General features: G+C 52.3%; 12 protein-coding genes across 12 annotated transcripts; 6 read left to right on the top strand and 6 right to left on the bottom strand.

The window, feature by feature from the left end:
* Positions 1-502: 502 nt before the first annotated feature.
* Positions 503-2,320, top strand: KD926_000331 (tubulin alpha chain; the record flags this gene model as incomplete). Its single annotated transcript, XM_053104276.1, has 7 exons — positions 503-514; positions 643-701; positions 785-938; positions 1,008-1,095; positions 1,148-1,219; positions 1,279-1,782; positions 1,854-2,320. The coding sequence occupies 7 exons, from the start codon at positions 503-505 to the stop codon at positions 2,318-2,320; spliced, it is 1,356 nt and encodes a 451-aa protein (XP_052952433.1).
* Positions 2,321-2,660: 340 nt separating this feature from the next.
* Positions 2,661-3,917, bottom strand: KD926_000330 (thiamine transporter TPC1; the record flags this gene model as incomplete). Its single annotated transcript, XM_053104275.1, has 4 exons — positions 2,661-3,377; positions 3,471-3,624; positions 3,717-3,769; positions 3,885-3,917. The coding sequence occupies 4 exons, from the start codon at positions 3,915-3,917 to the stop codon at positions 2,661-2,663; spliced, it is 957 nt and encodes a 318-aa protein (XP_052952432.1).
* A 492-nt stretch (positions 3,918-4,409) lies between these two features.
* KD926_000329 (putative Gamma-butyrobetaine hydroxylase subfamily) lies at positions 4,410-6,005 on the top strand (the record flags this gene model as incomplete). The annotated part of the gene is made up of 1 exon (XM_053104274.1): positions 4,410-6,005. One exon carries the CDS (start codon positions 4,410-4,412, stop codon positions 6,003-6,005), a length of 1,596 nt encoding a protein of 531 aa, XP_052952431.1.
* A 435-nt stretch (positions 6,006-6,440) lies between these two features.
* Positions 6,441-7,359, bottom strand: KD926_000328 (PICOT family protein; the record flags this gene model as incomplete). The annotated part of the gene is made up of 2 exons (XM_053104273.1): positions 6,441-6,506; positions 6,613-7,359. The coding sequence occupies 2 exons, from the start codon at positions 7,357-7,359 to the stop codon at positions 6,441-6,443; spliced, it is 813 nt and encodes a 270-aa protein (XP_052952430.1).
* Positions 7,360-8,163: 804 nt separating this feature from the next.
* Positions 8,164-10,407, top strand: KD926_000327 (RNA exonuclease; the record flags this gene model as incomplete). Its single annotated transcript, XM_053104272.1, has 1 exon — positions 8,164-10,407. The coding sequence occupies one exon, from the start codon at positions 8,164-8,166 to the stop codon at positions 10,405-10,407; it is 2,244 nt and encodes a 747-aa protein (XP_052952429.1).
* Positions 10,408-12,062: 1,655 nt separating this feature from the next.
* KD926_000326 (putative alpha-1,6-mannosyltransferase subunit) lies at positions 12,063-13,576 on the bottom strand (the record flags this gene model as incomplete). The annotated part of the gene is made up of 3 exons (XM_053104271.1): positions 12,063-12,732; positions 12,789-13,074; positions 13,135-13,576. 3 exons carry the CDS (start codon positions 13,574-13,576, stop codon positions 12,063-12,065), a joined length of 1,398 nt encoding a protein of 465 aa, XP_052952428.1.
* Positions 13,577-14,705: 1,129 nt separating this feature from the next.
* Positions 14,706-17,865, bottom strand: KD926_000325 (serine/threonine-protein kinase; the record flags this gene model as incomplete). Its single annotated transcript, XM_053104270.1, has 3 exons — positions 14,706-16,452; positions 16,504-16,904; positions 16,969-17,865. 3 exons carry the CDS (start codon positions 17,863-17,865, stop codon positions 14,706-14,708), a joined length of 3,045 nt encoding a protein of 1,014 aa, XP_052952427.1.
* A 907-nt stretch (positions 17,866-18,772) lies between these two features.
* Positions 18,773-20,386, bottom strand: KD926_000324 (threonine aldolase GLY1; the record flags this gene model as incomplete). The annotated part of the gene is made up of 4 exons (XM_053104269.1): positions 18,773-18,870; positions 19,122-19,220; positions 19,283-20,236; positions 20,314-20,386. The coding sequence occupies 4 exons, from the start codon at positions 20,384-20,386 to the stop codon at positions 18,773-18,775; spliced, it is 1,224 nt and encodes a 407-aa protein (XP_052952426.1).
* A 933-nt stretch (positions 20,387-21,319) lies between these two features.
* On the top strand, positions 21,320-23,090 carry KD926_000323 (uncharacterized protein; the record flags this gene model as incomplete). Its single annotated transcript, XM_053104267.1, has 2 exons — positions 21,320-21,600; positions 21,668-23,090. 2 exons carry the CDS (start codon positions 21,320-21,322, stop codon positions 23,088-23,090), a joined length of 1,704 nt encoding a protein of 567 aa, XP_052952425.1.
* A 746-nt stretch (positions 23,091-23,836) lies between these two features.
* On the top strand, positions 23,837-24,523 carry KD926_000322 (putative NADH-ubiquinone oxidoreductase 12 kda subunit; the record flags this gene model as incomplete). Its single annotated transcript, XM_053104266.1, has 2 exons — positions 23,837-24,062; positions 24,435-24,523. 2 exons carry the CDS (start codon positions 23,837-23,839, stop codon positions 24,521-24,523), a joined length of 315 nt encoding a protein of 104 aa, XP_052952424.1.
* A 418-nt stretch (positions 24,524-24,941) lies between these two features.
* On the bottom strand, positions 24,942-26,453 carry KD926_000321 (transcription initiation factor TFIID subunit 7 family protein; the record flags this gene model as incomplete). Its single annotated transcript, XM_053104265.1, has 1 exon — positions 24,942-26,453. One exon carries the CDS (start codon positions 26,451-26,453, stop codon positions 24,942-24,944), a length of 1,512 nt encoding a protein of 503 aa, XP_052952423.1.
* Positions 26,454-26,784: 331 nt separating this feature from the next.
* KD926_000320 (Bromodomain associated domain protein) lies at positions 26,785-27,432 on the top strand (the record flags this gene model as incomplete). The annotated part of the gene is made up of 1 exon (XM_053104264.1): positions 26,785-27,432. One exon carries the CDS (start codon positions 26,785-26,787, stop codon positions 27,430-27,432), a length of 648 nt encoding a protein of 215 aa, XP_052952422.1.
* Between the last annotated feature and the right edge of the window lie 291 nt (positions 27,433-27,723).

Here is a 27,723-nt window from a genome sequence, read left to right as displayed (position 1 = left end):
ATTTAATTGGATTTAATTACGGTGTAGGGAGTATATTATTGATGATCCTTGATATATTGTAACTAGGTCCGATTAACCAAGGAGGTTCTGTGTACTATATGTACCATCGCCGGGCGCCCCGCATTCCACGGCAGCTGCACGTGGTGGGCGCATGCTCCGTAGTCAAACCAGGGAAGTTCGTAGAGATGAAGTCGACGGTGTATATATTGACTGTTTACGAAGCAACATGGAAGTAAACCTACCTGCCTTAGACTTTAGGCACTCTATGGTTGCAGGAGAGCAGGCGCGCCGGTGATTGGCTGAGCATGGCTTGTTTATTGCCGCCCGGCAGGAACGACCGTTCGTCCCCTCCTCCCCTCTTCTTCCTCTCTTCCTCTTCGGATTTCCCACCCTCACCTTTTCCCTTTCATCGTATTCTTGACTTTGATTAATCTATCAGCCCTCTCGTGGGAACCCCTCTGATTCTCACGTCGAGCCTAAACCTAGTCGCCAGTTTTGCATCATGCGCGGCGAGGTATATACCCGATTTACTTCCCCCGCACCCGTTCCCCTCTCCGGTTCCTTCGCGCGTGGCCCATCCCTATTTCGTCTAATCCATGAAGAATCCGATTGATTCTAATCCGTCTTATCATTCACTTTTAGGTCTGTCACCTCCACATTGGCCAGGCTGGTACTCAGCTTGGTAACAGTGCTTGGGAGCTGTACGTTGTCACCGTGGTTCCGCCACCCGTTCCCCCGCAACCATCAATGCCCATCAATACTTACTCCGATTTAATCAATTCAGGTATCTCCTTGAGCACGGTCTCAAAGCCGATGGTTGTCTGGACCCTGAGAGATCGGAAGAAGTCAACGAGGGTGGCTCTTTCCAGACCTTCTTCACCGAAACCAACAACGGCAAATACGTTCCGCGCTCCATCTTCGTGGATCTGGACCCTTCGGTATGTAACCACCGGGCATGACGCTGCCCATATAATAAATAAAATATTGAGCGCTAACCCCGCTGTCAGCCGATCGATGAAATCCGCACCGGTAGCTATCGCCAGCTCTTCCATCCCGAATTGCTAATCAATGGCAAGGAGGATGCTGCCAACAACTGTATGTCTAGACTCTCCCGACCTGGAAGAACACCAGTGCTCATTCATAGCAGACGCCCGTGGCCACTACACTATCGGAAAGGAGCTCGTTGACAACGTGATTGACCGGATTCGCCGTGTTGCCGGTACGTCCAGAATTCTGAACGAAGGGATCTTGATCACAAGCCTTGCTAACAACGATCAGACAACTGTTCTTCTCTCCAAGGCTTCCTCATCTTCCATTCTTTCGGCGGTGGTACCGGCTCCGGATTTGGCGCCTTGCTGTTGGAGCACCTCTCGACTGACTATGGCAAAAAATCGAAGCTGGAGTTTGCCATCTATCCCTCTCCTCGCGTGTCCACCGCTGTCGTCGAGCCATACAACGCCGTTCTATCTACTCACAGCACCATTGAGAACTCCGACTGCACTTTCTTGGTAGACAACGAAGCCGTCTACGACATCTGCCGTCGCAACCTAGATATCCCTCGCCCCGGTTACGAGCATCTGAACCGTTTGATTGCCCAGGTGGTCAGCTCCATCACCTCTAGTCTTCGCTTTGACGGCGCCCTCAACGTCGACCTGGCCGAGTTCCAGACTAACTTGGTGCCATTCCCTCGTATTCACTATCCTCTGATTTCTTATGCGCCCGTGGTGGGTAGCAGCCGCAGCTCTCATGAAAGCTTTAGAGTCCAGGATCTCACCTTCCAGTGTACGTGCTGCCCGTCCCCAGAGCGAAAATACATCGATCCGGCCTCGTGAACAGCTACTAAAACTTTCTAGGCTTTGAACCCAACAATCAGATGGTGGTTTGTGACCCTCGCAATGGCAAGTACATGGCAGTCGCTCTTCTGTACCGTGGTGACGTGGTGCCTCGTGACTGCACTCAGGCCATCGCCTCACTCAAGGCCAAGTCTTCGTTCAACCTCGTGGAATGGTGTCCCACTGGATTTAAGCTGGGTATCAACTATCAGAAACCCGTGCGCGTCCCTGGCGGCGAGCTTGCCCCTGTGGATCGCTCCGTCAGCATGCTTTCCAACACCACTTCGATCGCTGAAGCCTGGGGTCGCCTGGACCACAAGTTCGATCTCATGTACTCCAAGCGTGCTTTCGTTCACTGGTATGTGGGTGAAGGTATGGAGGAGGGTGAGTTCTCCGAGGCCCGCGAGGACTTGGCTGCTCTAGAGAAGGACTACGAGGAAGTCGCCAACGACAGCTTGGAGCCGGAGGCCGAGGAGCCGGAGTACTAATGATCTGGTTACCCTTCGTCTGGTTTGCTTTGATTGGTTTGATTCTTGGTATTGTCTAATCTCTCGTGCCCTAACACGTAATGCTTTCTCCGTCCTTTCTGCTCGCGATAACCCCCCTCTGTTCCTGCTTGCCTAGCGTTGATTTTAAAATTTCGAAAAATTTCCTTGTGGGTGATTCGGAGTATTCTACAGGATCAGAATATCAGAATACAAGTGCTTAATTATTCTAATTGGTCTTGAAATATGTCTAAGAGCGTATAAACATAAACAGGAAACGCGCCGGCCCAGATGATAGATCGAGATACTGTACAACCAACCACAATTTATAAGAGCAAGCACTTCACTCGTCGGCCGCTGCATCCATCTTCTGCAGTAGCTTCAACGACTCCTCGTACGTCCACATAGTCACCGCGCTGGCCGGTGCCGCCTTGAACAAGCTCACGGTCAATCCGCGATAGAGACCGCGAACGCCCTGCGTCCGCACAATCATGGCAATCGTATTGAACACGCCCTGATACTCTGGAATATTCCGATGCACATACAACGACCGCGTCGGGCCCTGCACCTGCAACCTCTTCCTCACCAAATCCAACGGAAACACGCCCGTCTTCGCCAACACGCTCGACACGACGCCCGCGACCGCATCGCCCGACCCGAACGGCAAATCCTGCACCCCGGCCAACGTCGGCCGCAGGGACTCATACGTCGCGAAGAACAGCCCCATGTACGGCACGATCTGGCCCACCGCGGCACTGCACCCGCGAAAAAACCCCCGTGGTCCTTCACGCGCAGCGATCTCGCGCACGGAGCCCAGGAGGGATCGGTAGACGCGCTCGGGGCCTTGCGCTGCGAATCGCGTTCGGAGGAGATCGAGTGGGTAGGTTGCTGCCGTGGCGGTTCCGCCGGCGAGGGCGCCCGCGACGAAGGATTCCGCGGGTGGAGGGAGTCGGTAGGGGAGTTGGGAGAGGGCTTGCGTGGTTGTTCGGTAGGTCGTGAATTGGGCGGCGCCGTAGCATACGTACATTAGTTCTGCGGGGACGTTGCCTTTCCAGAGGCCCTGTTGTGGTTGGGGGTGGTGGTTAGATATCGTGGCTGTTTGGTGGGGATCGGAGGAGGTTCATCTAGGCTGGTGAATCAATGAAAGACGTACGGTGATGCCTTCCTGGCGCACGATCGACCGCATCGTGGATAACGTGCCCTTGTAGATTGGCCCTTTCACATATTGATGGGATGTCGGGTCGGAGAGGGAGTGGATTTGCAATTGGAGGCGGATCTTGACGACATCGAGGGGTGCGATGCAGAATCTATCAAAACAAACCAGGTCTAGTTAGAATCAAGACCGAAGACTCTCCCTGTGCAAACAGAAAGACAGGCATAAAGGGAACTGTGCACGCACCTGGAAACCAAACCCGCTATGCCACCGGCAAGGACGACCTGTCGCCGGGTGCCCTGATAAGAAACAGAACTTAGTCTCAACCACACCAACGCCAGCAGAAGACCAATTGATCGGTCATGAACAAAGTAAACGATACTCTGTCAGGGAGAGAGTCAAGTGTGCACTCACCTCATCCTTCAGATGTTCTCCCCCGGCCGACATGCATATGACAGATGACGAAGGGGAGTTGAGATTAGGAAAATCCGGGGATAACCGGGGGCGGAAGAGACGTCAAGATCGTATGATCAAGTGGGCGGGAGCATCGAACGGACAGGGAACGGAGGAGTTGCGAGTTGAGCCCCGTGGGGATGTATGCAATGTTGTTTAAGTGTAAAGAATTGGATTGTCTTGTCTTTCTGGCGAGAAACAAGGAAGATGGTGTCTGACATGTCCATTAGATAACTCGATTTCTCCTGGGGAAAAAAAAAAAAAAAAAAAAAAAAAAAGGCGGAAATGAAACCGGCATTGGATGCCTGAGGTATATACGGAGTAGTAACTGCCCCAGGCACTAAACTACTAAAGCGGCATGGCGCCAGTCCATCTCCGCAGTGACACCTTCCTGAACCGAGGTCCAAGACAAGCGCCCACTTCTCCTCACGGCCGACTCTTCGACACCCCTCTTCGTCCTCTTCGTGAGTTCAACATCCAAACACCATGGTTCGCCTGCTGAGAGCTTTCACTAGCTCTGCGCGAGCAGTGGCACCCTCATCTCTCTTGCTTCAACGACGATGCTACTTTGCCGATGCTCTTGTCGATGCTTTCAAGTCAACAGGGAAAAAGCCTCCTCAAGCGCCTCATGATGCCCAAATGGATGCCCGGAGAGTTGTCGAATCCGTGGGCGACAAAACTTTACCGCTGCTAGACCTGGAAGGGCCGGTCCCTGAGGGCATTTACGTCAACGGAAAGATGCTGGGAATACCTAAAAAACATGGTAGGACATGGTATCTGCACACGATGCTGCGCGATGCGTGTCGGTGCCCTCAATGCGTGGACCCCCATTCCAAGCAGCGCAACTTCCGGACCAGCGATATCAACATTCATGTGCGCCCGCAGTCGATTCGCCTGGACGGTGATACTCTCGAAATTAAGTGGAAAAATGATCTTCTAGGCCACAGTGGGTCGCACGTCTCAACATACAATCTAGAAGAGTTGCATGCCCCAACTCCCATCCCTATAATATCCACCGCCGGAGCCAAGAGAAGGCGCTTTTTATGGGATCGGGACATGATGGAGCAAACCCAGCATTGGATCGACTACGAGGACTACATGCAAGGCGACAACAAGTTTGTGGAGGCCATGCGCCACCTGGCCCTGACTGGGCTGATATTCGTCAAGAACATCCCAGACACCCGTTCGCGTTCGAAGGTGGAGAAAATCGCGACCAAGATGGGCCCGCTCCGGAATACCTTCTACGGGCAGAGCTGGGATGTGCGCAGCGTGCCTCAGGCCAAGAACGTCGCGTACACGAACCAGAACCTCGACTTCCACATGGACTTGATGTATACGAAGAACCCGCCCGGATACCAGTTGCTGCACTGTCTCGAGAACTCCAGCGTTGGCGGCGAGTCACTGTTCCTGGACTCCTTCAGCGTTGCGCAGGTGTTACATACGACTTGCTACCAGGTTTTCGAAAGACTTACCCAGATGGAGCTCAATTACGAGTATAACCATGAGGACGACGTCTACAACTGCCGCTGGCCCGTCTTCGAGGTCGGGTCATACCACTCAAGCACAAACATGGACCTGCGGTATGTCAACTATTCACCGCCCTTCCAGGGCCGGCTTCTGAAAATGAGAAAGTACAAGCATGCCAGCGAGGGCCTGCGCGCGTTGAATTACTTTGCCCGGATGTTGGAGGACAAAGATCGCATCTTCGAGCGGAAAATGCGGCCCGGCGAGTGTGCCATCTTCGAGAACCGCCGCGTGCTCCATGCGCGGCGGCCCTTCGACTTGACCAGCGGTAGCCGCTGGCTGGCCGGTACCTACGTCGACGATGAAGCTCTCATGTCCAAATTCCGGACTCTCAGCCGAAAGTACCCCCATGCTTGGTACAAATATCCCCTTGCGAACGGAAAGCAAACATGGAGTGAGATGAAATTGGCTGGGTTACTGGCTCCAGACCAAATGGCTGAAGCCAAATTCTTCGGTGGAGGCGACGAGGCCGAGGATGAATTCGCCGATAGAAGCGCCGAAGCTGAAGCTGAATACTGGGGTGAGGGTGACGAGGCCGAAACTAAATTCTTCGGTTAGGACGACGACTGACTGCAATTAGTTGGCTTTGCGATACACAAGCGTCGTGACAGCCAGCTCATGGAGCAGTTTGTCAGTAGATTCGATGCTAGAGGAAAGCCAACGTACAGGTCCATATATAAGTATTTCAACATGTATGTAAGATACTTTTTTATCTTTGCGTTTTTCAAGCGACCAATTCCTATATTCTTTGGGTTCTCTTATCCCCTTTCAAGCGTACGTTCAATACATTGAGTCAGAAGGGAGATAGAATAAGATAAAAGTGAAATCATTCCTCATCGCTAGTTATAATCTAACACTCAGCATCAAATAATAGTAAATCAAGGCCGATAGACCAAAGACATTGGTATACATGCCAATGGACCGACACCATGGTTCCTGGAAATCTATGAAGAATAAATATGGGGGGGAAAAAAAAAGGAAAGGAACAAAAGCTCAAGCGGTCTTGTTCACGGAGAAAGCGTTCAAGAAGTCGGGATCATTTTCCAGTTCTTCCTTAACCTGTACATTGGAGATAAATAATTAGCGTCATTGCAATAGACAAGAGAGGTGCGAGAGAAAGAAACAAAAAAACACCAGGAAAACAGAGAAGGAAAGAGAAACATACAATATCCAATCCACCAACCAACTCCCCACTACACCACAACTGAGGGAAAGTCGGCCACTCCGCGAACTCCTTCAGACCCTGACGCACATCCTCGTCCGCCAGAATATTAAAGAATCCGTATTTGACGCTGCGCTCCCGCAGGATGCCCACCAGCTGCCGACTGAAACCGCACTGCGGCGCACTCGGCGTCCCCTTCATGAAGAGCATGACCGGCGCGGCCTTGACCAGCTCCGCGAGGCGAGCGAACAGCGCCTCCTTGGACTGTTCGGGGGTCAGCGCGGGGGCCGCGGCGGCGTTCGCGTTGACAGGCGGCTGGGTCGCAGTCGCGGGGCCGTTCTCTCGCGGCACAGCGGACAGCGGCGGCGGGATGTTAGCGCCCTGGGGAGCACCAGCAGGAGCGGCGGACCCGGCGTGGCGTTCGACGGCGTCGCGTACCTTAGTGGCTTCACTGCCGGAGATGGATTCAAGGACGGTGGCGTTGCGGATGAGCACGACGAAGGGGACGGCAGTGACGTCGTATTCTTCTGAGATATCAGGGAGTTCTTCGGCGTTGACGCTGACGAAGGCGATCGAGGGCGGGGAGGTGGCCGGGTACTGGGAAGCGAGGGCGGAGAGGACGGCGCGCATTTGCGCGCAGGGAGCGGCCCATGGTGCGTGGAAGTAGAGGACGAGCAGGGCGGAGGGAGGGAGAGACTGGGTGATAGAGTTCAGGTGAAGCTCTGAGTCGATTTCAATGAGGGACGACATGGCGAAAACTGTGTGAGGAGAGTTGAGTCGGTGTCGGGTGGGGTTCCTAGCGGGGGAGAGGAAGAGGGAGAAATCGGAAAAGTAGTGGGGGGAGGGGAGAGGAGGGTTAAGTATCCCGATGAACGGTGAGCTGACGAAAGTAATGGGAGTTTGAATACTGAATATTAGATGGGTCTTCGCAAGAGAACGCCGGTAAGAAAGGAAGCGGCCGGCAATGCGTTTGGCGGGGGAGTTAACAAGGAAAAGAACGAAGGAAGCAGAAGATCAGCGAAGGCAAAGAAGATTTGGCTTATCAGATCGAAACCGGCGATATTCCGTAGACTGGGAGCATCGTTGTTCCGGTGACACCATCGGCTGAGTCAGGCCGTATGGCTGCTGGCTTGGGGCACGATTCAGGCTGCCAGGCCGACATGGCTGCTGACGGAGAATAACTTTACCTACTCAGTACGGAGTAGTCTGTACTTCGTACTCCGTAGTGTTTAGGTAGTGTGTGTTAGTAGCAGGAACATATGACTGCATCGAGCAAGACATCCCCACCTGCCTGAGGCAACAAGGCGATACATTGCCGAATCCAGTAAGGCCGGAAACCCTGTTATCGTTATCATCACGTGCTACAAAAGTTGGTTCGTTTGGCATCCCGGGGCAACGCTGCTTTCTGCACATGCGCCTGCTTTTGCTTTTGCTTTTGCGAGACCGGATTACTGACTGGAACCGTCGGATATTCGCTGAACGTACATGATCTAGACGCGACAAGCGGATTGTACAGAGATCTGCTGTAATTGACCCTTCCTTCTCCAACTCCGGATGGTCGCCGCAAGCCCAGACATGGCCGGCTCCAAAAAGCGCAAGCATTCCGATGACGAAGACCCGGTTAAAGGTTCGAATACAGATACTTCCTTCGGAATCGGTCAGACTTTATCTCGGCTTCAAAATAACCCGACAGCAGATACAGAGTCGGCGGCGCAAGCGCAGAACCGGGACGATGTGTCGAAAAGACCTACCAAAAAACGGGGGATAGATGGAGAGAAGACCAAATACCCGCAGCTCAATTACGTTGAAGGCAAGCTTCAATCCTCGATTCGGATCGCCGACTTGCAGAACCTCCTACTCTACTGCTTTGCAGATGGCATCGCGCCGCAATGGATCTCAATCAAGCACTCGCCTCGTGTTCGGAAAATCGTGGTTTTGATGGTTCCGGGATTGGAATTGGGTATGTTCGATGGGACAATCTCCTTGCAGGCGCCCAAAGACAACAATGCGAGCACCGACGCCCCGGCGGAGCAGGAGGGCGCCATGGATACAGAGGAAACGGAACAGGACCCCAAACAGAGCGATTTTCAACGGTGGAAACAGGGACTTCCCCCGCAGGATCGATCGAGTCAGTTTAATCCCCGCGCCTTGTCGCGCGACAGCTTGCCAGAGCCGTTGCACCCCTTGGCTGAGTTGTTCCCTCATGTCTGGCCGGTGAAAGCTCCCGGGGATTCCAAATACAACCGAGTACATTCTCCACTCCAGGCTATTTTGTTGTCCGCTCTACCGAAAAATAAGGAAAGCAACGGTACAAAGGGCCCGAAGCAGGCGAAGATGGATAAATCCTTCCAGCCTAAGCGAACGCCTATTACCAAGTTCGTTAGTAGTCTTGAGGACCTCCGCGAAAATGACTACCCTCTCCACCCGGCTCTCTTCGCGACAGAAAGGGAGAAGGCTGAGCTGACCGAACATCGCAAACGACTCGGCCAGTCAGCCGAGGATGGATGGGTAGACACCCACATTAACAGCCTTGAAGAAGGCGAAATCCCCGAAGCAGAGATCCAGCAAGGAAGTATGACGGCTGGGCGGGAGGTCCTGGCCATGGACTGCGAGATGTGCGTCACGGAAGGCGGCAACTCTGAGCTCACGCGCATTAGCTTGATACGCTGGGACGGTGAAGTTGTGCTCGACGAGCTTGTGAAGCCACAGCTACCCGTAATTGACTATTTGACCCGGTTCTCTGGAATCACGAAAGAAAAGCTGGATCCTGTCACGACCACTCTTGCCGACATCCAACAAAAGCTTCTCTCCATCTTCACCCCACGCACGATTATTGTCGGCCACTCCCTGAACTCCGATCTGACTGCCCTCAAACTCACTCATCCTTTCATCGTCGACACCACATTCATCTACCCGCACCCTCGCGGTCCACCGCTGAAATGCAGCTTAAAATGGCTTTGCCAGAAGTATCTCGGCAAGGAGATCCAAAAAGGCCAAACGGGCCACGACTCCATCGAAGACTCCGTCGCCGTGCTTGACCTCGTCAAACAGAAATGTGAGAAAGGCGAACGATGGGGCACCAGCGAGGCTTCAAACGAAAGCATCTTCAAGCGCCTCGCGCGCTCCGCCCGACCCGGAAAGTCCTCTACGGCCAACGACGGCCGCACCGGTGCCGTGGTTGACTGGGGCTGTCCCGAACGCGGCTTTGGATCGCAGGCGACGGTTGCGATCGGGTGCAGCGACGATGAGGAAGTTGCGCGGGGAATCTCTTCTGCTGTGAACGGCGACGCCTCTAACGCCTCTATCCCGAGTGAAGGCGTCGATTTCACCTGGGGACGCATGCGCGAGCTCGAAATGCACCGCGGCTGGTGCAACCGCATGCCCGATCCCAACAAAGCCAATGAATCCACGGCGCTTGTTCCTCTCCCTGCCGATTCGTCGCGAGGTCCGGGTCCGCGGCCCGATAACTTGGAAGGTGGCTGTAATACGGAAGAAACCACCCCCACCGATAACGATGAGTTGCAGGGTCTCTCGGACATGGTGGCGCGCACAACGTCGAACATTCAGCGTGTGTACGATTCCATGCCCCCCTGCACCTTGTTCGTAGTGTATTCAGGCACCGGGGATCCACGCGAAGTCAGCCGGCTGCAGGCCATGCATAAGACGTTCCGCGACGAATACCAGTCCCGGAAGCCGTGGGACGAGTTGACTGTGAAGTGGACGGATACGGAGGAGCAGGAGTTGAAGAAAGCGTGCGAGACAGCTCGAGCAGGATGTGGATTTATGTGTGTAAAATAAATCGATAGAGCCTTGTTCCTTGTGTACTCGGGCACTGGGGACCCGCGCGAAGTCAGCCGTCTGCAGGCCATGCATAAGAAGTTCAGCGACGAGTTGGGTGTGTGTGTGTGTGTGTGTGTCTGAAATAGAGGGATACGAAAAAGCAGATGTTGAATAAAGCATGCGTGAGAGCTTGAGCAGGATGTGGATTTATGTGTGAAATAGATTGATAGAATCTTGTTCCTTCTGTACTCGGGCACCGAGGACCCACACAGGTCTCTCGGGCATGACGGCGCGCACGACCTCAAACATTCAGCGCGTCTACTTTTTCCTACCCCCTTGCACTCATTCGTTGTATACCCGGGCACCGGCAATCCATTCGAAACTGGCCAGCCATCTACAAGTGATGCGCAGGAGGTTCTATGACGAGTATCGGACCCAGAAGTCATGGGATGAGCTAAATATTGAGTGGACAGATGTTGAAGAACAAACTTTGAAAAAAGAATGGACAAAGGCTCGGTTGGGGTGTAATGTGGTCTTATTTGTGTTAAGTAACTCGATAATACTAAGCACTAGGTTGTTTTTCCTGGATGTATGAGGATTTGTTACTTACTACGGAGTTGAGATACTGTATATGTATGTGTACTATTCAATTACACTCTATTCCAGCACCCGTTTTATTACGAGGTCACACTAGAGTCACTAGACTATAGTCATATGTGGTATGTTGTTAAGCAAAATTCAAAGAGATTATAAATTTATACTCTATATCGCTTCTAGTATAGAGATTAAAGTATGGGTATAAAGGCCTATAGGAAAAAACTAAGAAAAAAATCTACAAAGGTCTCTCAGTACACTCGGTACCTATAGAGACAGCGAATGGAAGAAACACAAATAAGAACTTTACTATATAGGTCATAGGCTCATAGCAGTAGTAGTAGTAGTAGTAGTAGTAGTAGTAGTAGTAGTATCGTTTTATGTCCAAGGTACTCCGAGGGGGGACCCGGCCCTAATGACCTCCCATGGGGCACTGGAGATGTGCCAAGCTCAAACTATATACAAAAATCGAGCACACAATTCCAGAAGGCAACATCAAGGCGAAGCGTATGCATAAAGCAAGTTTGTGAGGCCCTGTCCCTCCGTATGGCCGAACTTTACTTCATAGTTCCCTCAAATATACCCCTTCCTAGCACTAGGCATATACCAAGTCGGCTTCGACGTGATCCTCAACATAAAATAAACCATAAAGAGCGACAGACGCGGAATTTTACTAGATGACTAGTATGAGTATAGGGAGGTTGAAAGTGATGAAAATTAGCGAATTTATGATTCACACGAACTTCGATTTCGGTCCATTAATGAGTTTTATTGATGGAATACAATTGAAAGTTAAGTGGCCAAAACGCCTTGCCAAAGTAACATCATTCAGGAAGTTGGACATCAAGTGCAAGCGAAGTCTAAAAATGAAACGGAAAAAACAAAAACAAAAGAAAACAATGACAGAATCAAGAACAGTTAACCAAAACTCCATGTATCGCCAAGCTAAACCCAACGGGATGAATTGGGTCCTAGAATCACTCAGTCCAAACCCCAGTGAGTGGAAACAATGTATGTAGTAAGACAAATCAAGAAGCTGATTGACGTATCATATCGTTGAATCAGGTGAGGTCGATACCTTACTGCTGCGGCTCTGAACCTTCGACTCGTCCAGTAATCCGCTGGTAAAGATCCTGCGTAAAATCCTCCATGCGCTCCCGCCACGACCGGTTGAGCCAATTGCTATAATCCCGATACTGAGACATCTCGCCCCAGCAGTCGCGGCCGAAATCACATCCTGCCATGTTAACAACAAAATCCCTGCCACCTTCCAGGTAGTGCACATCCGGGTCATCGCCATCTCCACATGCCCCTGGGGGAAAGGAGTTGATGAAACGCTGCGGGAGAAAGGCGAATTTGCTGCGGATCCACGGCTGGGTGGTGTACAAGTACTCCAGCGCATCCTGCTCTTTATGCTCCCATTGCATGTGCCTCTGCTCGTACATAACGGGATCCCACCAGGCATCCAGCAGCCGATCCGACCACTGGGAGCGCTTGATAAAGAAAGAACCCAGATTGAATCCGCCACAGTCCTGCGACAACAGGAAATCGATAGAAGATGGGTCTTGGTCCCCGTCAGGCGATCGAGAAACATCGTCCAGGTGTGCGCTCGTCGGGGGGTGGGTGATGTTCAACGGGTTATAGAAATTGATGTCGCGGTATGCGATCTCGTCCAGACGCTTGAAGATATGGTCGGGAAGCGAGTACGAGTACTCCATGATCCATGTGTTAAGATCCAACCACCAAAACCTAAAACCATGACCTGTCAGTGTACTCCCGGTATTCTGCGACAGGTAAACACGTACCACTCGGCGTCCGGGTATTTGCGCATGGTATCGCGGATAAGATCGACCTTTTCCCAGCTTTCGCGCCACTCATGCGAATACCGTTTCTTGGCCAGCATGTTGACGATCTCCAACTCGTACCCCCAGTGACTCGCGTATCTCTTCTTGTTCCAAATGCTGCTGCGTTCGACGGCCCATTCGGTGGCTCCTTTCCACTCCATAACGCCACCTTCCACGTTGGATTCCAGAATCACCACGAATTTGTGTCCTCTGCCGAGTGGCGATCGCCTATAGTGCTCAACAGAATCTACCGCCATGAGTTAGCATGCGCAATGCGCAATCCACACCGAGACCAATCGAGACATACACGTCCAAAAGCACAGATATCCAACGACCACTAGAAGTAGAGCTAGCAGATAGCGCAACCTGAGACGACGCAGCATCGTGCGACCAAATCCATAAGAGCGCCAAGATGCGCCAGACAAGAAGCCTCGACCCCGATCATAGTATACATCCTTCTTCTCAAAATAATCGTCCGGTGATCCAGAGCCTCCCCGAAATCGCGGTAAAGTGGCCGTAAGTTGGCGCTTCGATCGCGAAAAGAATCCGTTGTTCCTCGTCGCAAATGACGGATATCCTCGAACCTCCTCACTTTTCGCTTTGGCGGCAGCCCACGAGATTCCACCCGGACCCAAGGAATTCGGAGACAAAAGCCCACTGCGCGGTGTTGAGCTTCCGCTGCCCGGGGTCAAGCCCGGACTAGACCATCCTGCTCCTGGGTGGGGAGACGGCGATCGCGAGAGGGACATCGGCGGGAAGGAAGGCGACAGGGATGTCGCCGAGACACACACGGACGTGCGGGAGTGACAGATAGATAGCTGTCCAGAGATCTGGGAACTGACGACGGGTGTTTCAGCGAAGCGGAGGCCGCGATGCGGAGAAATTAAAGAGAAACGGGTCGAGAAATGAAAGGACAAAGTAGAAATTAGCGATGGTTACAAGGGGGAAATCAACCCGACGGAATAGGGATAGCAGGAAGCCATGAGAGGTCGCTTGGAGATTAAGACGTTCACCGGTAAGGCAAGTGGTCCAAGTTGTAGCGGAAAAGGGAGAAGGAAAAAAAATTAAGAAAAAAGAGGCCGTCCAAACAGGAGGCCGTGAACGGGGATGGCCGTTTCCGTCGATCGAGGCCAGGGACTAGAAGTGGGACGAACGCTAGGGGAACCGAGAAACATTCAAGTTCAAAGGATCGGAATGAAGAGAAAAGAACTCGAGCAAACCATCTATCTCGTGACAGAGCGATCTACACGGACAAGCTCATCCTTCCGACTCATGGTCCTATCGGAGGACATCAGCGTATTTGAACAGATAGCAGTTAATCAAAAATGAGATTGCGACACAGCCCACATGAGAATTGGTGGGGGTAGAAATGATGACGCTAAGGCGATGGAAATGAATCGCCCCACCGCGCTTGGCGTTCAGGGACTTTTCGCGTTGATGAAATGAATCGAGTAATTTGTTACATGTTTTAGTCTTAGAGATGCTGCAGAAACCCGGCGACCGAACCACTGCGGGCCGACGCCAGTCACGTTGGCAGCGGATACCCGAAATATGAGGCATCTCCATGTCCCTAAATCCTAAATATGATCATAGTGATAACTATATATTGTCGCTGACTGTTGGTATCAAATTTATGCTATGTGTCTTTTCTGTTCTTTTCTCAGACTTCTCGGTTTTTATCTCGTTAACAATAATCTCATCGCCATGATGTCGTATGTATCCTCTAGAGAACCCGTCATGTAGTACAAAACTCCAAAGTCCAGGAGCAGAGATGCAGAGAAAAACACATTCGTAACCCAAAAACCACCCACCCGAGATACATCCACAGTAATAAAACAATAATGTCGTACGTCGTCGTCATACGTCACCTTCGATCGGCTACTTCTTTTCATTGCGGTCTTTTCTGCCCGGTTGCTGATTCGTGGTTGCTTCCTTCGGCATCAGGACCTTGCGCACGGTAAACCCCTTTTCGTCGTCGGGCCGACGACAAGCGCTGTCGCCGTGGTAGAATTCACATTCGAATCTCAGAAACTTGTTGCGGTGCTGATAGATGGTAATCACATCTCCCGTGTACAGCTTGCCAAAATTGAACCCCTCTCGGCCGCTGTTCCCCTCCGATCCCCGACGGAGCTCCGTGCCGTTCACCCAGATACATTTGCGGGTCTTGGTTGAAAGGATCGCCATGACGTTAGGGATGGTCGTCCAAGCTTTTCCGGTGGCGATTTGGTTCTCAATGGCCGGAGCCCAGAATGTGACTTCCAAGGCGTAGGCAGGGATCCTCGTGTCCATGGGGTCTGGATGACAGACCGTGGCTTGGGGCCCACGGCCCCAGGAAGTCATTCGATCTTCCAGTCGGATCGTTAAGTCGAAGATCGAACCCGGCAGACTCGTGAGTTTTCCTAGGAGAGGTCGCTCCTGGTGCGGCTGGATAATCACACGAGGGATGCCGGTTAATGCATGTTCGGGGATGGGCTCAGAGAAAGGATCGCGATCTTTTCGGTCAGGCAAGTCAGGCAATTGTTGTCCGGTTTGTGCATCTATTGTATTGGTCAATTCGATGTCGAAAATGTCATCCGAGGCTGGCTGGGATCCGCCAGGGCTGCCCTTGGTGTTCTGTGCGATGGTTTCGGGACTTGAACGCTCACTAGCCGTGTCAGGGATGGGCAGTTCAATTCGCCGGCTGAATTTAGACGCCTTGGGGGTATCGTCGCCCGCATCAGCCAGTCCAGGTGCCTCTGGGGCGTCATTGGCAATGACCCAGTTACTGGCTGGCTGAGCCGGTGCCCCGACGGCCGGGGGACGGTTGGTTGACGTTCCAGGGTGCCACGTGGAATTCATGTTCAGCTGCCCAACGAGATTCTCAGCTCCCATCAAGCTTGGTGCGGATCCGACAATGGGGTTATCCGGGAGGGATAGGATGGAGTTGAGGCTCCTACCATCGCTAATTATCGACTCACCGGCTGAAGAAATAAAATCATGGATGCTGAAGTTGTCGTCGCCTTCGAAATCGGCTGAGTCAGCTCCCAATGCATGAGAGCTCTGCAGTGCAGAACGGTTTATCTCCCCAAACAGAAGACGAGGGGTGGTGTCGTTCCCGGCCTGAGGCTCCTTGACGCTTTCGATGTTTGGGAGAGATGGATAATGGACAGCCGTCGGAGGCTCTTCGATTCTCGGCCGCTTTGATTGCGCCAGATCGCCATCTTCCTCGAAATCTTCCGCATCCTCGTCGTGGATAGAGAGTTGCGACGCGTCTAACTCGTCTTCCAAATCTTCACCGATGTCAGACAACATCTCGGCGCCGCTGTACTGGCCATCATCATCTTCATATTCGTCCACGTCCGGAACATCTGCAATCCACCTGTGCTGAAAGCATTCCCGCTCTTTTGGGCGTTCCTGAGGATTGCGGTTCAGGAGCCGGGCAACGAAATCGACACCAGCTACTGACACGTCTTCCTTGAGCAGTAGATCAAAGTCGGCTTCGGAGGTCATGATATTTCGCAGCATTTGAGCTCCTCTGTCATCGCCTCGTCCAATGTAGGGGGGAGTTCCGGCAAGCACATGGTAGAGAACGGCACCGAAAGACCACGTGTCGACGGACTGGTCATAGGGAGATGTTTTCGGAGGTCTGCCAATTTGTTAGATTTCATTCGGAAATATTGAGTGAACAAACACTCACGGGTCACCTAGTCTGCGTCTTTTCCGGACCTCACCACGGCGATAGTGTTCGTACTCCGGGTAAACCTCAGGAGCGCAGTAGAGCAAGGTACCACAGAAGGTTTTAAGAAAAGTTTCTTCTTGGACTACCTTCGAGAGGCCAAAATCCGACAACTTTACCCTTAGCGGATCTAGAGACGAGATCAAAATGTTGTCGGGCTTAATATCTCTATGCGTAATTTTTCGCTTGTGGAGATATTGCAGCGCGTGAAGCATTTGGCGAGCGATGACCTTGACCATGTCCTCGGGGATTTTGCCACTGGATTGAAGGTAGGTAGAGAGCTCCCCACCAGGAACATACTCCATAATGATATAGATCCATCTGTCATGCTCATGGTGATCGATATATTGTACAATGTTGGGCTTGTTGGGTCAGGCCGTTAGTCACACACTCAACCAGAGAAAATATGGCTCATAAAACACTCACATGTTTGAGATCTTTCATGATCTTCATCTCATTATCAACTTTGTGATCAAGGATACCATTCTTCATGAACCGACGCTTATCGAGTTCCTTCGCCGCGTACACAGCTCCATGTTGTTTCGTGGCGAGTTTGTAAACTGTTGCGAAAGCCCCTTTGCCGATTTGACCAGTAACGTTGTACATTGACCCACCCGACCAGTGCATCCCAAACGTATTGGAGCCAGAAGCCCATTGCAGGACGGGCTGGACTGAAGTTTGTCGAGGCTTCGCCGCCACGACGCCTGTTTGGTGTTTTTGGATTCGCTCAAAGTAGCGGAGCAGATTCTCCGTGTACTGCATGGCAAACCCTTCCCTAGACGGCAAGCGGACCACGAACCTAACCTCCTCGGAAGCTTGATCGCCATTCATAACTTGAATGACAGAGCCGTTGGTCAGCATGCGGCTGTTGTCCTTTTGGCTCTTTCGAAGGCGGCAGTTGTCGACAATCGTACCGTTTGTCGAAAGATCCTCGAGCATGAGGATCCCATTCTCCGTGAGGTGAACGCGAAAGTGCAGGTTCGAGATTCGCTTCGAGTTGGGGTCGGCAGCAAGCAAAAGGTCGCAGCGAGCCCTGTTTCGTCCAAAAACAAATCCTTGAGATGGGTCACGAACGTTCGACGATAGTCTGAGGGCAATGTCGAAGGTCGCGATGTCCACAGTCTCGTATTCGAGCTCCTCTTTCTGTAGGATATGCTGGGGGCAAATATCGGCAGTGGCTGCTACTGCCTGGTGGGCTGCAGGCGAGCTGGGATGCAAGATACAGACCGTGTCTGACAAGTCTTGTTCATGTAGGCCCGAATTGTTGTAGCCCATGCGACGAGGGTCCGTGCATGGCTGGGTGGATTCTTGGGTAGCCTCCATTGGGGATGAGCAACGACGGAATGAACCGATCAATAAAGTATCTACCCTCACAAACAAGAGACAATATAATAGATAGCAGTAAGAAGCGTGTCTCTGTATGCCTGACAGAGTGCTGATTGAAGAGATATGAAAAGGCAAGGAAATGGCTGAATAATCAACGCGATCGTCAAGCTGTCTCCATGTCACGTATGAGCCTGTGCGACGGTCAGTTGTCTTACCATGGTACCTAGCCAGCACCCGTTACAGGAGCAGATGGCAGCGTTACCTTTGAATAAAGATCGATAAAGATGGCAAAACCAACTGCAGTCTGCAGCAGCCAAGTGGGCGGCTTGCCGGACGCCTAGTAGTGAATACTCGACGAGGAATTCGCTTAAGTGCAAGTGCTATAGCCCAAAGGAGTAAAAGGTTTATATTAAGCCAAAGAGCCAGCCCAAGAATCGTCAAAAGGAAAGAAAATTTCCAATGCGAGAGTCCTATATGTTGCGACTTCGAGTACAATCAGGATTGTAAAAGTACACTCGACGGCCGGACCACCCCTACTTCTGATGGCCAACCCTTATTCAAAACATATACGGCACGTGGTATCATGGGACGAGACTATCGAAACAAGGAGCGACAAAAGGAAAGGAGCTTTGGCCTAACGAGGGTTGAGATAATAGCTATGTCTGCAGGGATCGAGTTGATGGTTAGTTGAGCTCGTGGATAAACAGAGAGAGCACGGGGAGCTGGAACTCACACAGTTGGCGAACTCCCCATCAACCATCCACTGCACAATCAGGGGATACAATTGCTGCAATAGGACCTGTTTGACGGGGGAAGCCGGCAACGGTGGACGGGTTCGAGAGACGGATAGTCTGGAGGGATGCGTCGTCCGAGAAACAAGCAGCGAGGCTGAAGTCCCGCGTTATTAATTTGGAGGTCGGCTGGCAGCCTCAGGCAGCAGGAGCAAGGCACCGACGTCCTTCATGCCTGAGGCTTCAGGCTCCAATGCGCGCCCTGCCGGGACTTGGGCCAATGAGCGCACGATCCCGTCGGGAACAAACGGCAGCCTTCCATGGATACAGAAAGGGATGGAAAGCTTCAGCTGATAACTTAATGTGACACAAGTTTAATTAACTGGTTGGAGCTTTCTCAATGGAGAACTCGTATCACGTATCGGGCACGTTTCAAAGCCTCACAGGGTGTGACCATATGTTATTTACAGGGTAACCACCAGTCAGACAAGGACTGATACTCCGTACAACTAATTTACTTACTTCCATATGGCTTACTCTGGTCGGTGCTACGCTGGAACTGCCCACTCTTAGCTGCATCAAATGCTTGTCCCAGCCGCGAAATCGCTTCCTCGGATACCTCTGGTATGAGTCAGAGTAAGCCAGGCGGTTCCGCAAGGGTGGTAGATGACGGGGCAACTTACGGTAGTGAACGACGATTCGACCCCCTAGCAATTGCAGTCCCTTCTCTTTGCCAATGTCCGCCAAATCATTGGGACCTAACCCGGACGACTCAAGGTCTAACCAGACCATGTTGGTCTCTACGGGGAGCGATAGCTTGCCCCCGCGGCTGGTCCACATCTCGGCTACTCTTTTGGCGTTGACGTGCGTTGCTCGGAGTTTTCCTTCCTTCCCGTTGGGATCGGGTCCAAATGTCTCCTCTACAGCCACTCGGGCGGCTGCAGCGAGTACCCCGGCCTGTCGGACACCTCCACCAATGGATTTGCGAAACCATCGAGCTTTCTTGATAAATTGTTTAGATCCCACAATAATGCTGCCAATAGGCGCGCCGAGTCCCTTCGAGAAGCACAGGCTAACGCTGTCAAAGAGACCGGCGTACTCTGGTAAGCTCCCAGCCCCAGATACTACAGCTTCCCATAGTCTGGCTCCGTCTAGATGCACCTTGATGTCGTTCGCATGGGCCCAGTTTACAATCCGACGCGCTTCGTCCAGGGGCATGATCATGCCGTCCAGGGTATTCTCCAAGCTAATGAGCTTTGTGGGACAGTGGTGGATGTCGTCGTCAAGTACTGCGTATTTCTGAACGTCTTCGAGGGTCAGGTAGGTGCCATTCTTGGGAATGATTGGCTGAACCATGGCGCCAGTCAGAGAGCTGACACCGCCGGCCTCGTAATTGACAATGTGGGAGCGTTGGTCACATATCACGGCGTAGGGGGGTTGTACCAGATGGGTTCGGATCGCAACCTGGTTACCCATCGTTCCTGACATGACCAGCAGGGCGTCTTCATGATTCGTTCGCTTGGCCAGGTAGGATTGTAGATCAATTGTTACGGGGTCTTCGTTGAAAACATCGTCCAGGAGAGTCGTCTGGCAAATGGCTTCTAGCATTGAGGGAGTGGGTTTCGTCATTGTGTCGCCTTGTTTCCCGCCGCATCTCAGTATCATTGGCGAAACAGATAGATTATTGGGATGACCCAATGCTAGTGTAACTCACTCCTCAAATCAAACTCGGCAGCACCGGCCCCGTGCCAGGTGCTAGGATTGGCATTCGTGGATACATGCGCCATAATGATGTTTGGGGCGTATCTGAGTCTTCGGAGGCAAGAAGTTGGCCGGGATAGAGGCAAAGGCCGGAGGAGGGTACGAAAAGAGGAATTCATTAAGCGACCAGTTCGAGTGCCTCCAGGACCAGGAAGAGAGGAATAGGATTGACTGATGAGGAGAGATAAGCCCAGCTAATGCGTTCCTGCGGGGTAAAGCCCCGATTTCCGAGAACGCTAGTCTAGACCGGGTAAGGTCGGAATGTCATAGTCGGAGAACTCCCCGATCAACGATCCAAGGCATCATCCCACATAGATGTGCAGATTATGGAGGAAGGTCTTTGTCTCGATGCAGGCCTTGACGTGTTCGATCTGAAAAGCTTACGGGGATGTGCAACATACCCTCGTCCATGGCAGCGGTCCAGTCCGTTGAATCGGCCTCATTGATCGAATTTTGATCGCACGACATCATATGGCACCTTATAAACGCCACCAAGTGAATGCAGGGCTTAGTTTCTGAAGGCTACGTTTGAAAGAGACTCTTAATCATTATTAGCCACCGATGCGATGGCAGATCTTGTGACCACGGTGGAGGCTGTGAGCTACGGAGTCTTCAACGTAGGTGGCCACGGGCGAGAACTAGGGCTGAACCAAACAGAGTGCCTGAGCCCTGAGGCGGCAAGTCGGCAGAGGCACGCCAGGCCTTGCCGAGCGCGGGTCCCTCTCGACACGGGGTGACGGAGCAGGGCGAAGGAGGCACGAATGACGAAAGCAAAACGCGCTGCGACCAGCGTGTCTCCGTCGGCCGCTGAGTCAGCAGTCGAGATCCCTCTGGACTTTTGCGGGCGCCGTTGAAGCCTTGACCTCATCTCTTATCCCGTACATATCGCTGGTGGCGCCTTGCAGAACGATCACTGAACAAGAGTCCTCTCGTGGGGTTGCTGACCCTTCCCACCCAGGATGGATCTCTCCAAACTCACCCGTCCCGCCATCCTCTGCCAGTGTTCTCGTTGTTCGAGTTCGCTGGCCGCCCTGGAGAACGAATGGGCGAAATTGTCGAATTCCTATTCCGTTGCGGCTGGATGGCTGAGCGTCGAACTGCACCGCATCTCCATTTCCTCGGAGAAAAAGCAGGTCCCGCAGTCGTCAGACTTGAAAATTTTGCGGGGCCGGATCCTGCAAGAAGTTTCCTGTAAACTCTGCCAGCAAAAGTTGGGTGTATTGTGCGCGCTGGACAATGGGTGAGTGAAAGCGAAGCGGAAATCCTTTTTATTTGTGTTTTTCGCATGCTAATGAATCAACCCGTAGCCCCAATGTTTTTTGGAAGCTATCCAAGGTCTCATTTAGGGAAATCGTGACAATGCGCACGGTAGAACCTTCCTTCAAGGAGGGCGCTCTCGATCGTCTGATGAATGCGACACCCAAAGAGCCGGCAAAAAGAGACCGAACGTCCATCCAGCCTGGAGCGCTGGTACCGGCCGGTACAAACGAAATCGATCCTTACAATGCCTCCGTGGGACAACAGATTCAGTATCAGGGTGTCAGCATCGACAACATCTCTAGCTCCGTCAATAACCTCCACGATACCATGTCCGAACTGAAACATGCTTTCACGGCCCTTCGCATCGAGCTCAATGGCCCGGGACAATTTCGTGAAATGGGCAACCCTTCTAGCCACGACTTCAATATGATCACGACGGTTTTACGCGAGCTTAAGTTTAAGTCGGACGAAATCGAAAAGTTAAACCTGGAAATCGAGGCGCTAAAAATGAAGAACCGATATATGGAAGAACAGGCGGGCAGAGTGCCAGCGCCTTTGCCACAAATCGACGAAGCGATCTCACAAGTGCGCAGCCCAGGTCTACTCCATGGAAGCAGAAAGCGCCCATTGCCGCACTATTTCGAGAGTGGTGGTCGAACCCATCCAATCGCAGACTCTTTCGACGATGACGACGACGACGACGACAATGTTAGCATCGGCGATTTTTTGGCTGAGCCAAGTATTCCACCAGTGAAAATCCCTCTCAAGGAAGCTGAATATACGCCGGCCGCGCGCACACCCCTCGAATCTACCTCTACCGATTCTCCGAATCTTCGGATCGAAGTCTCACAACAACCACGAGATCCGGCTTCACACCCCGAGACACCTACTATCTCCAGAAACACACAACAGCAGGCAGTGACAAAGCGGCCTCGCGTAGCTCAGTCTACGGAGAGACCTGCATCTAGCGGAACTGCCGCCGAGAAAAGGAAGGCGGTTGGTCGTCCGCGCAAGTCCATCAGCCAGGCGTCAAACTTAGACTTTTCTGGAACCCCTAAACCCACACATTTGTCTGAACAGAACGGCAATGCCACTGGCAGCAATCAGATGGAAAATCCACCCTCGAATCAAACCCCCAGCGAGCCCTCCAGTGCCAAGGAAAACCGACCTGGCAGGTCACGCAGCTTACGCAGTCGGTCTCGCCCTCCATCAATGGCCTCGAGCAACCGAAACGGCCAAACGGAGAGTAACGATGTGCCAGAGATGGCACAAACACCCAGCGGCCTGGAGACTAGACAGCAGAACGGGTCTGAAAAGAAATCTTCATCGGCGAGGTCAAACGGTACTCGCACCAACGGCGAAAACCTACTTGATTCTGAGAAACGCAAAGCACAGGTTGCTACGCGAGACGCGATGGCACGATTAGCCATGCAGCGCGAAGAGGCCATGGAAACTGAGGAAGCTAGGTGACGTTTTGAAATAGACTGCACTTCTCTCAATGTATTATTGACTCTTTTATTTTCTTTTGACTTTCGCATCTTTTTCGACTTCAAACTTTTACCTTCACTTTTTTTCTCTCTTGTGTGTGCATGCCCTTCTCTTCATCTTGTGCCTGTTTCCACTGGGTTATTTGGGATGCATCTATTTGGAAAGGCACAATTTCCTCGACATTTGTTTTGTTTTCCTCTGTCTTATTTGATCTGGAATACTCTGGGCCGGTTTTCATCCGATTTTGAATCTCATATGGGGCGTTTGCATATTCATCAAAACAATAAATAGGTATATCATTGACAAAAGATAGAAAAGGAACTTGGGCTAGTAAATGAAAGCCAATATTCACCATTATTCACCATTGATCCGCCAATAGACAATGATCAAGTGTATGGGCAAAACTATATTTAATATGACGGTTTCTCTAGAGGATAGTTACCTGAAGCCAGCCCACGTGAGAGCTGACTAAGTCACAAAACCAAAAACTGCACCTCTGGTCTCCCCTTATACCCGTAGTCCGACCGCCCCAAGACTACACCAATCACAGCGGTCCAATTCCACCTTAACCTCCGGACTCCGACTGGACGACATCAGAAACCACAGCTCCGACTTGATTTCTCCTTCACCACCAGGTCTACCTCGAGCCTAGTCAACCAATTCTCCGCCGCCCGTCCGCTGCGCAACAAAAAAACACCCCAGGCAAAACCGAAAAACCAACAGACAAAATGCCCACCCCCGAATCCGCCTCCTTCCTGGCCAAAAAGCCCACGGTGCCCCCGACCTACGACGGCGTCGACTACGAGGACAGCAGCGCGGTCCACAACGCACGGGACGCGATCATTCGTGAGCAATGGGTGCGCAGCATGATGTCTCGTCTTGTGGGCGAGGAATTGGGCAAGTGTTATGCGCGCGAGGGCGTCAATCATCTTGAGAAGTGTGGGGTTTTGAGGGGTGAGTTTTTTCTGATCTTCTTTTCCTTTCTCCGGGTTCTGTGATCTTTCTTGTGAATTGCCATTTTGGGGAAAGGGGTTGGGTCTTGAGGAGGGTGGGAGCAGATATATGAGGGAGAGTGTGTGAAGGGGATTGATTGATTGACTGGTTGATGTTTGGGATGTTCGGTTTCTTTCGCAACCGGTTCCGACTCCCTCTTTGGTTGCGCAAGTGCGGAGAAAGAGGGAGGATAAGGAACCGGGCATAGACGAAGAAGGAGAAGAGGTAGATAGACCGATCGATCAATGGCCCGGAATAGATCGGGAAGGCATACGTCAAATCATGAAACCACACCAGGAAGATCAAGCTAACGCAATCCTCCTTTCTTATCAGAAAAATACTTCGAACTCCTCGGCGAGCGCAAGATCAAGGGTTACTTGTTCCAGGAGAAGAACTACTTCTCGAACGAGAAGTCTGCCTAGAACCGTCAACTACCACCGAATCATAAGAAATCAACAAAAAAAAAAACACTTTTTCTCCAAATATATCTATCTCTCTTGCATTTGAGATCGGATCGAGCCTGGACTGGATTTAGAGAATCGACATGACTTGAACTTGAACTTGATTTTTACTTTTCTTACATTTTAACATTTTTTCTCTGTTTTGTTATATGGGTTGCTCTGTGGGTATATCTATCGATTGATTGTGTTTTTAGCTTGAATCGATTGTGAATTTCTCTTCCATCTTTTGGTTTAGTATCTCCTTCTGGGGGTTCAGGGGAGGGTGGTTAAGGCTGGATAGATTGATCTGGGTGGATTGGTGAGGGAGGGTAACTATGGCATTGTGTGGGTATCAAGAGATCAATTAATGGTCAATAGAAAGAATGAAAAGAAAAGAAAATCAATCGTCGCCGTCGTCGCCTTCGCCCACAGAGACCTTCTTCAAAGACAAGTCTCGCTTCAAGTCTTGAATTCGTTTGGCCAGCTTGCTCTTCAGGATGTGATTCTGCATCTTCTCCCATTTCGCCGTCTCGGTACGGATTAGGCTCTCCAATTCGGTGATTTCCTCGCGTTGCTGTTGCATCTGTCGTTGTCGCTCCAGCTGCTCGTCGTCCAATTCATCCTCCGGCTCCTCGCCGTCCTCGCCGTCCGACACGTCGCTCTCGTCGCCAGACGTATCGGCCGCAGGGGTTGACGGTTTGGTCGCTGTAGGTGTACCGGCTTGATAAACCGCGCCTTCGCTGCCCGGTGCCACGGCTTCGGCGGCCGCTGCCACTGCAGTTTCGCCGTCGGCACCTGCGGCCAAGGCAGCCTCCATCTCGGCAACGAGGGTATCCTCCAGATCTTCGAAAGACGGGGCTGCCTCCATCGTCTCTTCCAGTTCTCCTTCGGCATCTTGCTCATCGTCGTATTCATCGTAGTCATCATAGTCGCCGCTCTGCACCAGTCCCTCGGCGCGGTTGAGAGACGCGCTGTCAATTAATTCGTAACGAACCGCCGACGCCGAGGCATCGTCCTGAGCGATCAGCTCCTCGACCGCCTTCTCGACCTGCTCGATAGTTCGAGTGCTGGTGCGCTCGCGGAAACGGCGCTTCCGCACCCACCGCATGGGCGGAGCCAGCCCGTGGGGATACTGCAGGTTCTTGCCTTCGACGTGTTCGATCTCGCTGGGTAGCGGATAATCCATGGCCTCCGCATCGGTGGCAATAGGACCAAGAACCAACAGCATCTGACAGATATCGGCCGATTTGTACCATCCCCGACGATCCCAACTCTTCATGCCCTCCGAGACAGACGGCAAGTCCACCAAGGACGCCGCATACTGTTTGTCTCGAATCTTGATGACGGCCCGCCTGCCATCGCGAGTGAGAGGCTTGAACGAGAATTCCCCCTGGTCAAAACGTCGCTCTTGAATCAACTTCTGTAGGTAATCACAATCATCGCCCGGGGGCATGCGCAGGATGAACTGTTCTTCGATGGAAGGATCGGCTTCCCCGTCCGAAGCTTCGGAGTCGTAGCCTACTCCCACCGGCCTCGTAGGTTTCAGGCTCTTATGCTTGATTCGGATCGACTGTATGCCCGGTTTCTTGGACGGGTTCAATTTCAGACGCTTGGGACCGGCTTGTTGCTCCGCGGCGACCGTGGCGGCGGCTGCAGCCACCGCTTCTTTCACGACGGGTCCCTCGGCGGGTCGTTTCTTGGACGGCTTCTTCTTTTTGGGTTTTTCCTCCTCGGCGGGTTCGGTAGGCTTTCGAGCGATCTTTAGAGTGAGCTTGCGTTGAGGCGTGTCGGATGGAGCGGGCGTTGAGGGACCGGCAGGAGTTGGAGGCGCCGGAGCGGGCGCATTCTGAGCTGCTTCCTCCGGCGCCTTCTTCTTGCCGAAGGTGAGTTTGAGCGCGGGACGACCTTCCATGATAAAGATCGACTATGAAGCTGAAAGTATGAGGAACTGGGAGATCGGGTTTCTCCCAGCTGAAGTTAAGAGGGGAAGGGAGGATGACAAGTGAATGAAGAAGCGGAAGAAGTGAAGAGAAGCGGAAGGCGGAAAGGCGGAGACGAAGACCTTTTGCTTTCTTCCTCCGACAACAACAATTGCTACTCTTTCGCTCTCATCCATTGCATTCTTTTTGCTTATACTTTCATCTCTCCTGTATCATCTCTGAAACCCCATTACTATTTGATTTTCTGTCGCACAATCTCCAACAAGCGAAGAGTCTATCACAAAAGCCGACTTCTCGCCCAGGATGTCCGGAGCAAATCTACACAACGCCCTCCTTCGTCCGCCCATCATTCAAATCCTACGAGCTGCCGGCTTCCACGCCACGCGACCATCCGTTATTGACACCATCGCCGACCTCACAGCCCGCTACATGATGATCCTTGCCTCCTCTGCGACTGCGCACGCTGCTAACGCCCACCCCGACAACCCCATGCCCGTTCTCGAAGACATCTACCAAGCGTTGCAGGACGCCGGCGCCCTGCGACCCCAGATGCGAGATTGGGAAGAAGAGTGGGCAAACGAGGAAGACAACCGCGGCCTGGAGGGTTTTCTCTCGTGGTTCACAGGCCCCGCCAACCGGGAGATTCGACGAATTGCGGGTTTCGTGCCGAGTGAAGGCGACGTGGTCGATGCCGAATCTCTAGAGAAGGAAGACTACCTGACGGCGTTAAAGAAGAAGCATAGCAAGACGGGCGAGGAGTCGCGATATGCCGGGACGGTGCTTGGGAAGAACGCCGAGGAACATCCCGTCGTGATCGAAGGTGGCGCGCCCAGTATTCAGGAATGGGGCACGCAGGTCCGGTCGCGAGCGCCTTATTTCACGGACAGCGATTCTTCGGCTGTCAGTAGTGCGCCGAGCAATCTCTCGGATGCGGAGGGGATGGATGTGTGATGGATGAACGGTTTTGGAGGACGGAGTTGAATAGAACAGCTCAACTCCTTTTTCGACAAGACGATCGATCATATCTTACAGCCGTGAGAGAATTGACGCGCTACGATTCCCCGTATTGTTTCTTCGGCTGACCTTCTCTCCCTACGGTTTGAGATGTCTCGATGTGAATAGGGACGGCTGGAAACCCATCGATTATTCCCAGCGCTCACACCCACTTCGGCTTCGACTTGACAGTACCTGCCCATCTGGAGGGTGGCAGGTTAGATGACCGGTCCATGGAACATCCACTCC

The sequence above is a fragment of the Aspergillus affinis genome, assembly GCF_023601865.1.
Source record: "Aspergillus affinis strain CMG 70 chromosome Unknown NODE_108_length_126046_cov_85_726607, whole genome shotgun sequence".
Lineage (NCBI taxonomy): Eukaryota > Fungi > Ascomycota > Eurotiomycetes > Eurotiales > Aspergillaceae > Aspergillus > Aspergillus affinis.
The sequence above is the reverse complement of the archived record's forward strand: the minus strand, read 5'-3'. Positions and strand labels throughout refer to the sequence as shown.